At 33.0% G+C, this 12,096-nt stretch overlaps 1 protein-coding gene across 2 annotated transcripts in view; it reads right to left on the bottom strand.

The window, feature by feature from the left end:
• LOC128982476 (serine/arginine repetitive matrix protein 2-like) overlaps nt 1-12,096 on the bottom strand; it is a 37,326-nt gene continuing 25,230 nt past the window's right edge. For both annotated transcript variants that reach the window (XM_054401438.1, XM_054401439.1), the window contains 6 exons: nt 9,846-9,962; nt 9,571-9,660; nt 6,380-6,529; nt 4,378-4,572; nt 3,543-3,688; nt 1-985 (listed from right to left, as the gene is read on the bottom strand). In XM_054401438.1, coding sequence (XP_054257413.1) covers nt 858-985; nt 3,543-3,688; nt 4,378-4,572; nt 6,380-6,529; nt 9,571-9,660; nt 9,846-9,962 — 826 coding nt within the window. In that variant the 3' untranslated portion in view covers nt 1-857. The remainder of the gene's footprint in view (nt 986-3,542; nt 3,689-4,377; nt 4,573-6,379; nt 6,530-9,570; nt 9,661-9,845; nt 9,963-12,096) is intronic.

Genomic DNA, 12,096 nt, shown 5'->3' with positions numbered 1-12,096 from the left:
TTCGAGGTAACATAAAATATTTAATTTAACCTAAAAACACTACAAAATAATATCTTAATTCTTGCATTAAGAACATCTACACTTTATCACCACACAAAACAAAATCCTTCCTTGGTTTTAAACTCTTAGCACACAACTGGTAAAGTTTAATGGCAATTAATGCCAATTTGCCAACTAATAGGCCTTATAAACTACATAGTCATAAGCACAGCCTAAAACTCCCATAACACTACAAGTCCTTCACTAACTCAATTATAATGTGTCTTTATAGTAAATAAAAGACATCATGTCCTTCATGCGAATACAACAGGATAGGAATTGAAAATAATAATTTGAAAATGATAAAACACAAAAACACAGGTACTTAATTTATCTATGATAAAAATAAACCAAAGTAAAATATCATTGTAAATCTAGGGTAAAACCGGATTTTTTATAAAATGATACATTACCTATCGATAGTAAATAAAAAACTAAAAATAATATTCAGAATGGCACGTTAAATGAAAATTTACAAATGAAAAATCTTTTGCTCCATCCTTACCATATGATATTAGAACAAAAAAGTGAAATGTGTGCCTAAATATAATAATTGAGTACAGCTATGAAACCCGATGCTCAAAAATTAAACTGAATATAATACTTAAAATGATTCCCTGAATGATCAATATATATTTACAAAAAAGTCCAGTAATCTACACCGTACACTCTAAAGATAAAAACCTAAACAATTTAACAATGATGACGCATTGATAACAACTATAATACAGTTTTAGTAAAAAATAAATAACACCACCTCCTTGACTAAAATTGTCTACTAAATTACAATGACTAAGGGTTGCGGCTGGTAGCCAGGGTCAAACGCACGAACGCTTGCGCAGCTTTGCCTTGACTTCATTCAGCAGTAGATCGAAGGAATCATTAGAACGTGGCTGCATGGCAGGAGGAGGACCATAACGGCATTGCATGTTAGTCGCCATTCCATCTGTGCAAACAATACTGGTCAGAAAAACTACACAAATCATTACTTTATTAAGTTTACTAATGGCTCTAATATCATTGTTATCACATAAGCAATTTGTATGGATTAATATCTGATCAAGGTCAAACTTGTATATGACTGTGCAGAAATTCTAAACGGACCAACAGTCAAAACAATAACAGAGATAATGACTAGGCCTAATGTTAGGGTAAGTAAAATACAACCCATAGGTGAAAGCCTAAGAAGCCTACATACAATCACAACATTGTTTCTTACTTAAGGGGAGCAGTGTGCGAAAATGCCCAAAAAATAAATTTTTCCTACAGTCACCCGACAAAGTTGGCTTCCTTGTACTGTTTATAGTACAGAAAGCTGCTAATTGCTGCATATTTATACTTTGCCGTACGGTTTATACTTTGCCGCACATCAGGATTCCAACGAAACAACACAAAACAGCGTGGTTCTATTATGCACGTAATCCGTGTACGCTTGGAAATAGGTTGGCAACACTTAAAGATAATAATACTATGAGCAGCTGATTGACTATTATAACTACGATTTAACCTGTCATTTCGTGTTTGTAGTTTCGGTATTTCTGAACTTACTGGACTTTTCTTTTAAACGTTTTTAAAACATTCCTACGATCTTAATAAACAAGAAAATACCTTTAAAGCATTTTTTTAGGCACGGAAACCACTTCAAATTACAAAAACATACGGAACTATATTCTCAAAACGCGGAGCACATTTCTTGCCGAGGAAAAATAGCGGAGTGATACGGACCGCGGGTACTACTTTCTCTAGGGCACCATTTGTGTTGCCAGCTGAACCTAAAAACGTGTTGTATAGTGTTTGAAAGACTAATTATTTATATACTTTAAAGTGACTGTAGGAAAAATATAATGTGTAACACGAGTGAAAAAGGCCTTTGCTGCACTCGAGATCATTCCGCACTCGCCTGCGGCTCGTGCGTAAACATTGCTCTCGTGTGCAGCAAAGTGCCACTTTCACCACTAGTTACACAAATAACTATTTAATAAATGATGACAAAATATTGTGTATTTTGTGCTGTTTAAGAAAATAGCCTATATAACACTTAATACTTTGGATACTTTTTATATAAGAAGGAATCATTAATTCTGCATTAAGATACATAAAGGAAACTACCCATTTTTCCGGTTTTTCCTGATTTACTAAGCTTGCAATAGTCTAATCTTAAATCAAACTGCATATTTGCATTTAGGAAAAAAAACTGAACAATTTGAGTACAATTAGTCTAATATAGTATATAAAAACAATTTTCCCGGATTTTTGAAAGAGGGCCCTCTGGATTCTACTGAGCCTGCCCTTCAAGGGTTCAAATGTGAATATCCGAAAGTTAGTTTTTATAAATTTAGGTACCATTCTAAAGAAAACTACTTAACTCATCAAGCCCAAATTTGACACAATACTTCCTATTACCATGGTGAATAGTTTCATGCATTTTTAGAATGTTACCATTAATTTTACTTTAAAAATAAATTGTTTATTATAAAAAAAAACACAATAAAATATTAGTAATTTTTTTTATTTTTTATTTTAAAAACTAGACCTAATTTCTTGTTTATATAGCATGAAATCATAGAAAACAATCTAAGGAATGAATAAAAAAAATTTAAGTCAATATCTCTAACAGTTTTAAAAATAAATGTACCTATCTAATCACATGTTTTCCCATAAGAATAACATGGGAGTGGTATTCGCGCACTGCTCCCCTTAAACCATATGCTTGTGTAGCGGGGCAAAAAATACAAATATTTGTATCACATGCTCAGAATTACGTCCCTTGTTATAATCAATTTTGTTCATAATATGAAAGTATTCATCATAGCATGTATCAAATTAAATGATGAACTAGAGACTAACATTTAAATTATTATAAATCTTTTCACCATATCTTTATCTTCCTTCTATAGTTCGGCCGCTTAAAAAGCGACCTCCTCCAGCATTGGTTTAGCATTAGCGCGCATGTCGTTTTCTAAGCGGCCGAACTATAATAGCCATTAGAAACTTCAGAATTGAGTTTATTCCATTTTGTTAGTCAGGGTCTACATAAAAATTGTGTTACTGGCAAAAAACAAGTTTCATAAAATGATTTACAATTCCAAAAGGCAAAATGGTGTTTTGTTCAGGAAGGACTGTAACATTAATCTGCTTATGCACAGTGTAAATACAAGGTGGCTGGAAAATAAGTTGCCTGCATCCTCCTTTCAAACGTTTTAACATAGAAAATTAATATCTGCATATCGTAATTAGTAACCACAAATGTACTTTCCTATTATACTTGTATTACAATGATGACTATGGTTCCTAAAACTGGTTTGTTGCTTTTTGTAAGAATATTATTGGAAACGTCTTTGAGTAGCAACTAATTTAAAGGCTTTCAAAAGAGAAAATCAAATAACACAAATTTTACATGCTCAGAATTACGTCCCTTGTTATAATCATATTTTTTCATAATAAAATTAATGTTGTTCATCATAGCATGTATGAAGCTTTATGGAGGATGAATTAGACATTACCTAGATCAGCATATCGTTGTTTGCAGAATGCACGGCGGCCACCAAAACACAGGTCGTAGCGAGGCAGTTTAGGGTCGTCATTGCCATGCTCCACCGCCTTGTATGCATCTGCTTTGTACGCAAATGTTACAAAGCCATAGTTATCTCTGTAATTAAAATTAAATGTTTAAAACAAAGGACAGCAAGTGTAGATAATAAATGTAAACACGATTGTGGTAACTAACATATTTTTTGTAGTGTTGAACCAGTTGCAATTGTATATCAGTTGGGTTTCAGTTCAGTTTTTGTAATATCGGTTGTTATTTTAGGATTTAAATAGAAAAAAAATTAAATTAAACTTACTATCAGTTTATTTCTTTAGTATTGTTTTTGGTAAAGATGTTACAGGAATTGTTGCAGGTAAAGCTAGAGTTTTACTAATAACCAGTGGAAAATGTTTGCAGCCAAATTATTACATTACAATCAATAAACCAAAACTGACATTTTTCATCAAATTCTTGATTTAGATTTTTTTGCAAAAAAAAGCGATACATCCGAAAATAGACTGTAAAAACCTAACCGTACTTTTGAGCCATACTTCTAAATACAAATGAAATGGGGGAATTAAAAACACGACAGTGCCTAAAATGCTCTTGGATGAGATCACACTCGAAAATTTTTCTTGATTGGTAAACACTGGAAAGAAAAGAATAATAAATTAAATTCAACATATTTAATTCAACATATTTTATAACAGTAGGGCCTACCAATAAGAGAACCAACTTAAAAAATACTTGTTTGACAAAATTCAAACTGGGATTAGAAGAAACGGGTACCCGGCAGGCATTAAACTTACCCTCTCTCACGGAAATGAACACTGATGTCCACTATTGGCCCAAACTGTTGGAACCTCTTCCGGAGATCTGCCTTGGTAGTGCCCTCGTCAATGCGTCCCACATATATGACTCTTCTCTCCTCCACCTGCTTCGTCTTCTCCTGGGTGGGGAATTCCTGACTGCGAGAAGAGGTTGATCTCACAGGAGAATGGTTCCTGTAAATACATGTACTATCTGTGAAATGATCTTTCATTTGGTGGAAAAATGTCTACCACAGGATACAAAAGACCTTGCATTCCAAGGACGAAAAGACTAAAATATCTCCGCCGCAGTAAACCTGCAGACTAAGCAAATTTCCATTTATCTGGCTGGATTTCCACAAATTAAAGCACATTAAAACCAAAAAGTAAATCGGTCCCGGGTATAGTTTTACCATGAGACCTACGTTAAAAGCTTATTTCCTATAAGGGAAATTTGCTGAAAAAACAAAGCCGATTACAACTTTAAAGTAAATTTGTACATTAAATAGGGGACAAGATAAGCAATAATGTAATACATTACATGAACAATTTCACATGCTCAGAATTACGTCCCATGTTATAATCAATTGAGTTCATACTACATTATTCATCATAGCATGGTATCAAGATCAAATGTATTACTATCTTCTGATTGGTAACAACTAACACAGGATGGATATGCACTCAAGATGTGTAAAAGGCTTAAAATTTAAATTTTAAAATGAAAATGTTTTTGAAGTGCATAAAAGGATTTTAAGTAGGGATAACCTACTGTGCAAAAGTATGATTACTGCTTTTCTATGAGCAATAATTTTTATAATACAATTTCAAGACTCACATATATGCTCAGAATTACGTCCCATGTTTTAATCAATGCAATTCATCGAACATGATTCATCATAGCATTAGTGATATCTAAATATTAGTGATATCAAAACCGTGTGAGCAACTGTTTGACCATTTCATAAATTATTGGAATTGTATCGTCTGAAAACATACGGGATCTATTTGTCAAAAGCGTATGTTGTTTTTATTGTGTTGAAAAAAAAAATGCATACCTACATTTTTTTCTTTCTGCGAGAAGAAGTTAATTATATGTCATTTACAATTATTAGCATATTTTTTCTGGAAAGGGTAGATCAACTCGTGGGAATATCCCCTTGGAATAGTTAGTTATAGCAACAGTGATTCTAATTACACAATCTAAAAGAAAGGTGGCTTCATTAAATTTTTTTTATTCACTCATTGTCAAAAAGTTCTAGCACAATGATAAATAACCTATCGAAAAAGATTTAATTTTACCATTTTAGCTAAATTTAAAAGTAATTACAAGACTACATCAAAACATTCACTGTATGTGTTTGATGAAAGTTTTATTATATCTTTTAAGTTTTTATGGTGAAACAGAAACAACAATAGGAAAATTGTAAATACATTTTATGTTAGTTAGCTTACAGTGTAAATATTGAGTAATGACTAAAACTCACCCTGTATACAAATTTTTTATGTACAAGTTGATATACAAATTTTTGCATGCACAAATCATTTTTATAATACACTTTCAAGACTTACATACATGCTCAGAATTACGTCCCATGTTTTAATCAATGTTAATTCATACAACATGATTCATCATAGCATATATTAGCAGTATCAAAATCGTGAGGGTAACCATGTTAAATATTGGTATTGTATTGTCTGAAATCATACTGAATCTATGTCAAGAGTGTGTATTGTTTTTCTTGTGTTGGAAAGAACGCATGGCTACATTGTTTACTTTATGTATTTACTACCATTCTAGCTAGACCAAGCCTTAAAGTGATAAAAACATTAACAAGAATCGTTATTTGATTTTTATGGTTTTAGTCTCCATTTCCAGATTTGAAATTTTTTGTTTTGACCTTCATACGTTTAATGAATGAATTCAGCAATTTAATCACAAGGTTCCTATACACAAACAAACAAGACAATTCATATTTGTTTCTGTGCCGTGTTGACCTACCTTTGCCACGATCTGTCTCTCTCCATAGCTCTGTCTCTGTCAATCCTGTAGTTCCTGGAAGACTCATGATGATGGCTTCGTCTTGGAGAACGACTCCTCCACTTCTGTCTTCTGTAGCCATCCCGAGATCTAGATCTTGATCTGCTACGACTGGAAAAAGATTCTTGGTTTAGAATCAGTTTGCAGACAACATGTAAAATTACCACATAGCTTTTGATGGGGGGAGGGGGGAGAACTCCAGTAAATAACCCTTCTCTTCACAAAAGAGAATAAAAAAAAGTAAAATAACATCGACAAGAGGGCTCTGTTTGCTCAGAACCACAAGGCCTGGCATTATGACATTGAAATCTTTTGTCGATTGATGCAAGCCTGAACCTCCAAAAAGTTTCAGATTCTAAGACTAGACCAGGTGTTCTCCGGCCAAAATAACTAAGACAACAAGCAATAATCTCACCCCAGTTCACTTAATTTGATGCAGGTTAATTATTTATCCTAAATTGCTTGTTCTTTGGTAAAACAAATTTTAACCAAACATTGAAATATTCATACTGCAAGAAAAAAGAAAATCTATTCTAATAACTTTTAAAGTTCATATCGTGGGGTTTTTTTTATCTACAAGTCCAAAGCAAATAGAGATGTGCGGATAGTGAAATTTCATTTCGGATCGGATTCGGATCGGATAGTTGAGGCTCGGTTCGGATCGGATATTGGGAGGTTCGGATTCGGATATTTTCAGATTCGGATAGTTCGGTGCGGTTAATAATAAGCTGCATATGCATTTTTTACATATAAAACACTGTAAAGCTGTGTAAATAAACATAAATGGTGATTTTGAATCATAAAATTTCAAATTAGCCACGTCCACAGTTTTTCTCTCTTGAAAATCACAATTCACAACATCTATTTTCAAAAGTTGGTTGCTTGAATTAAGTACACTTGCAGCCGAAATCTTCACACAACACCTTAGCTCAGCAGGACTGATGTCAAAACGTTTGGGTTTGTTTACTTGAGGTTATGTTTTATGTTGTTTCCTGGTTCTCACAAGACAAGGATTTCTATCTCAATTTTATTTTCACATTGTATTTCCTTACGTTTATGGAACAGATTATTGGCCTTAAGTGGCATTCTTGGGGTTTGCCAAGTTTAGAAAACATCACTAATACACTAAACTGGGCTCTAGATTTGATGTTGTGGCAAGTTAATTAGAGCAATTAGGCTTTATAACTCTGTAAAAGGTGTGTATCCCTGAATTTATAAATTTCATTCTACACTTATTCACTGCCAAACATAATTCAGTAGATCCTTGATGAACCAAGAATTACACTAGCCTACATAACTTCATTACCCCAAGTAAAATACCAAGATAAGTTTTAAAAGTTAAAAAGTTATAAGTTTGTTAAAAATGGATTTTAAATTCAACAATTATTGCAGTCCATTATTGTTATGCAGTATGGTCCCAAGTTATTTGCTTTTGATTTTGAAACATCACAGTTCATTTGAAAAAATTAAAGTTGAAGCAGCCCAAGGTCAACAAGTCACCCGCATGTACAACAATAGTTTTTTTACAAGCTTTCTCCAGACCTCTGGGAGGGTCGGGTCTGATAAGCCGTCTATTGTTCACTTCAACCCTCATTAGTGCCGCTCGGCTGCACTCAGTGGGGAACCCAATACCACAAATCAATCTTTTAAATGAATAAACATATTTGGTAATAATTGTTTTATTGATATTCACCTTGAAATTCCAATAAATTTGGTGTAAAATTTGACAAAAACCGGCCAATTTATTAATACATTACCAATCAAGTACATTGGTAATTAAATAATAGGTAAAAATTAACCGATTTTTGTCAAGTTTTACCCCCTGCTGTGCTATGTCACAAAAGCTGATAACGACATGGGCAACTAGGCAACTTGTTGAATGCGTGATGAAAGGGAAACCCAAGAAATAGAAGAACAAAGAGAAAGTATAATGACGTTGTTATCTTTAAATGCCCTTTTTACAATTGCTGTTATTGTTATTATCTTTATGTAAGATTTTATGATTTTGTTTTATAGGTTTATAAAATAATTCTTTTTAACCACGGGAATATCAATTTATAATTTATCAACGTGTTTCTCCTGAAACAGCAATACCGGATGTATAATAAAGGTCAATGACCTAAAATATCTTGATTGTGCAATATTGTATTTTGATGTTGAAATTCAAATCATGACAACAGTTTGTATATTTCCCCTGGTCCCTATCATTTAATCATTTTATATAGGCTACACAATCAATACTAAATAATCGTGGTTAGTTCTAATTTTATTTTTGATTATTCAAAGTTTCAACACAATAAGACAATCCAAAGTCAAACCGGGCAATGAATACTCGAAAAACAACGTATCTTGTCCTGTGATTGGAATACCACTCGCCAGTACTTTAGATTTAGGGAAGTAGTGCAAGTCTACATATAGCTTCAAGGTCGTACCCACCCCTTCCCCCCTCACGGCCTACTCGACTCACTGTTGCTACCCGTTACCCAGGCTCCTTTCGAGGTCATTGCCCAACCCCTCCCACCCTTCTATTGTGTTGCCTTTCTATTGTTTCTATTCTGACTTTTTTCGGGAAACATTAAACCTATTGTTTACGTAACAGCACATAAGTAGGCTAGATTTTTATGATTTAAAACAGTACTGTAAAAAAAAACTATTACGCATAGCGCCCCTAGTATCAGGAGACAAGCACGAGTTGACCATGGAAGTTCTTTTCTGCTTTATGTATGTTCATTCCAGACGAATCTAATCGTAAAGCAAAACAACTGATAACGTTCCAGACGAATCTAATCATAAAGCAAAACAGCTGATAACGACTAAACTAGACATCGGTATTGCATCATACGGCTTCTTTGTCCTTTGCTGTTACGTCGTCGTCATTGGAAACGTATTGCCGTAATTTTGTCCAGGGAAACTAATGATGGTTATGAAGATTTAGTTTTCTGTCCAAGACGTCAAAATATGTTGTCTATCCGAAAAAGTCGGATATATAACAGATAGTATCGGATATCAAATTTAGGCTCGGTTCGGATACGGATATCCGAACCGAACCGAATCCGACCCGATTTTTCGGATAACCGCACACCTCTAAAAGCAAAATATAAATAATCATTTAGCACGAAAACTGAATGTATTTAGCTAGATATTTTGCAAACCTTGATGAGTCAGAGCTAGATCCTGAAGATGAGCGTGAAGGAGATCTGGACCACATTCGAGACACACTTGACTTGCGTCTGCTCCTGCTCCTGAAACCAACAAAACTGGACTTTGGTATGTGGAAAACAAAATTATCATAGCCAAAAAATAATTTAAGGAATAATATCATTAACACAATTAAGAGTTGTGATGAAATTACAATCATCACTTAGAAAACATAATTATATCAGTTAGTTGTTTCAACACTTCCAACACAATTCTTTCTAGACTTTACCTTTTCCTCCTACTTGTTTTCCGCCTGTGAGAGCGGTGGCGGTCAGACTCAGCACTACAAGAAGAACTAGACGAGCTTGCATGCCTGGATTGGTAACTTCTATGTTTGAGATCATTCCTACGAAATGAGCAAAATTTGAATTAGCTTCATCATCTAAATATTTGTACTGAATAAAAATTTAATTAATTTAGACAACAATCTTTAGTCTTAAAAAGTAGATTCAATATGATTGAGAGTCATGGGAGCATTTCCTTCAGTACATTTTATCAAGGAAATAGATTATACTGCACACAATCCTTACATTATAAACAATTTATAGTATAAATTGGTTTGGCTGCTACTAACATTCCAGATCAGATACTATCTAGCGATTAAATAAGTAATCCTCATAAATTCTAGGAAATACCCAATAAAGTTTACATCATTTCTGGAATAGTTTTCAGATCAGCCTTATTTCTCAATATAAAAACATATATTTGAGATTACAAAATACTTAAAACTGCTATCACAGATTTGTTTAAACACCCTGAAAAAAATTTAAGAAAAGAAATATGTTTGTAAAGGTGTCTATTACTACATCATAAACATAAATGTTTAAACTTGGTACTACAGTAAAACAAAATTAAACAATAATCGTAATTTATCATTGTGCGGCTGTGGAACTCCTAACTGGACCTGTCTTGTAGCATAAGCAGTCGTAGCATAAAAACTCTTCAATACTGTAGTCAATAATTTCAACAAATTACTTAAGTACTAAATGTTATCTAAATTACAATTTTTGCATCTCTGATCAGAACTACTATCTAGCTTTACAGGTTTCATCACTTGTTGCAGATATACCCACAATGTCATCACCTCAGAGATGTTAAATGAAGTTTATATTCATGTATTGTATGTAGACATGTTTCTATAATCCTAACAATATTAAATTCCAATACTAGATTAGATTGCATCACTTTTCAGGTAAGCGTTAAAATAGCTTTAATCATAGGCTAATTGTAGATAAGTAATACAATTTTATAGGCATTTATTTAAAAGAGTATTAACTACCAAGGAAATTTTGAATAAAGAATTTATAACACCAATTACTACTACAGTAGAATCTTCGGCCCTCGGGTAATTCGGCCCTCAATACTCTCAACACTCCAGTAAAGACTGAACTCAATTCCTTCCCTAAAGAATCATAATTTAAAAGGAATTTTGGCGGTCAAAAAGTCACTCTAGTTTAATTTAGTTTTTATTTACGGTAGGCAATTATCTTTGGTCTTAAAAATTTAGATTCAACATGATTGTACTTGGTAGTATATCCTTCAATACATTTAATCTACAAACAATCATAATGCACACAATCCTTAAATTATTGGGACAATGACAATATAAACATTATAATAATTGGTTTGGCTGTGACTAACATTTCCAGATCAGATACTATCTAGCGATTAAATTAGTAATCCTCACAAAGTGTAGGAAATATCCAATAAGTTTACATCATTTCTGGAAAAAATTTCAACAATCTTTAAAAAATGTGGACTTTACTTAAACCTGGCTTAAGCCCTACCGGCCAACTGTTATCAAGGTTCTACTTACTTAATAACTATCCGCTAAAAATGGATTGATAATAAATTATTAACTAAATTTAAATTAAATTAATAAATATCATAAAATCCATGTTAAAAGTTTAACTGAATTTGTCTGAAAATATGCACCAGATCAGATACTATCTAGCGATTGAACATGTTAATCCTCATTGTTGTAGGAAAACTCTATTATTCTCCATCACATCTGGATACATTTTCAGCAAATAAAGTACCCTATACTTGGATTTTTGATGAAGTGGGCTGCTTGGTATTTTATTTACACATTAATTTTTAAAATATTATAGTTCAGTACTTAGGGATATACAGGGTGTCCCACGTAGGGGTTTAGACATTTGATTTTATATTACTTGGCCACTTATGTTCTTAAGGTTTTAAGTTCACATATAAAGTGAAATTTTCAGCTTTATAACATTCATATAAACAAAATGGTGGCACAATTCCAATTTTTTTTATTACTCGATTTGTTTACTGCGTTGCAGTTGAAGCGTATTTATTTTCAATGAAAACTGAAATAAGTAGGCCTACTGTCAAAGCTGCAGGATTTAAAGTATTGCTTGATCCGCAAAAATATAGCTTAATCTTCTCGAAGGCAGTTTTACGAACTTTAACAAACGCAATATCTTAAACACACATAAAGAAAATTCTTAGAATTC

Source organism: Macrosteles quadrilineatus, unplaced genomic scaffold (genome assembly GCF_028750875.1).
Source record: "Macrosteles quadrilineatus isolate MER2022 unplaced genomic scaffold, UCM_ALF_1.0 Scaffold_371__1_contigs__length_84190, whole genome shotgun sequence".
NCBI classification, from domain to species: Eukaryota; Metazoa; Arthropoda; class Insecta; order Hemiptera; family Cicadellidae; genus Macrosteles; species Macrosteles quadrilineatus.
The sequence above is the reverse complement of the archived record's forward strand: the minus strand, read 5'-3'. Positions and strand labels throughout refer to the sequence as shown.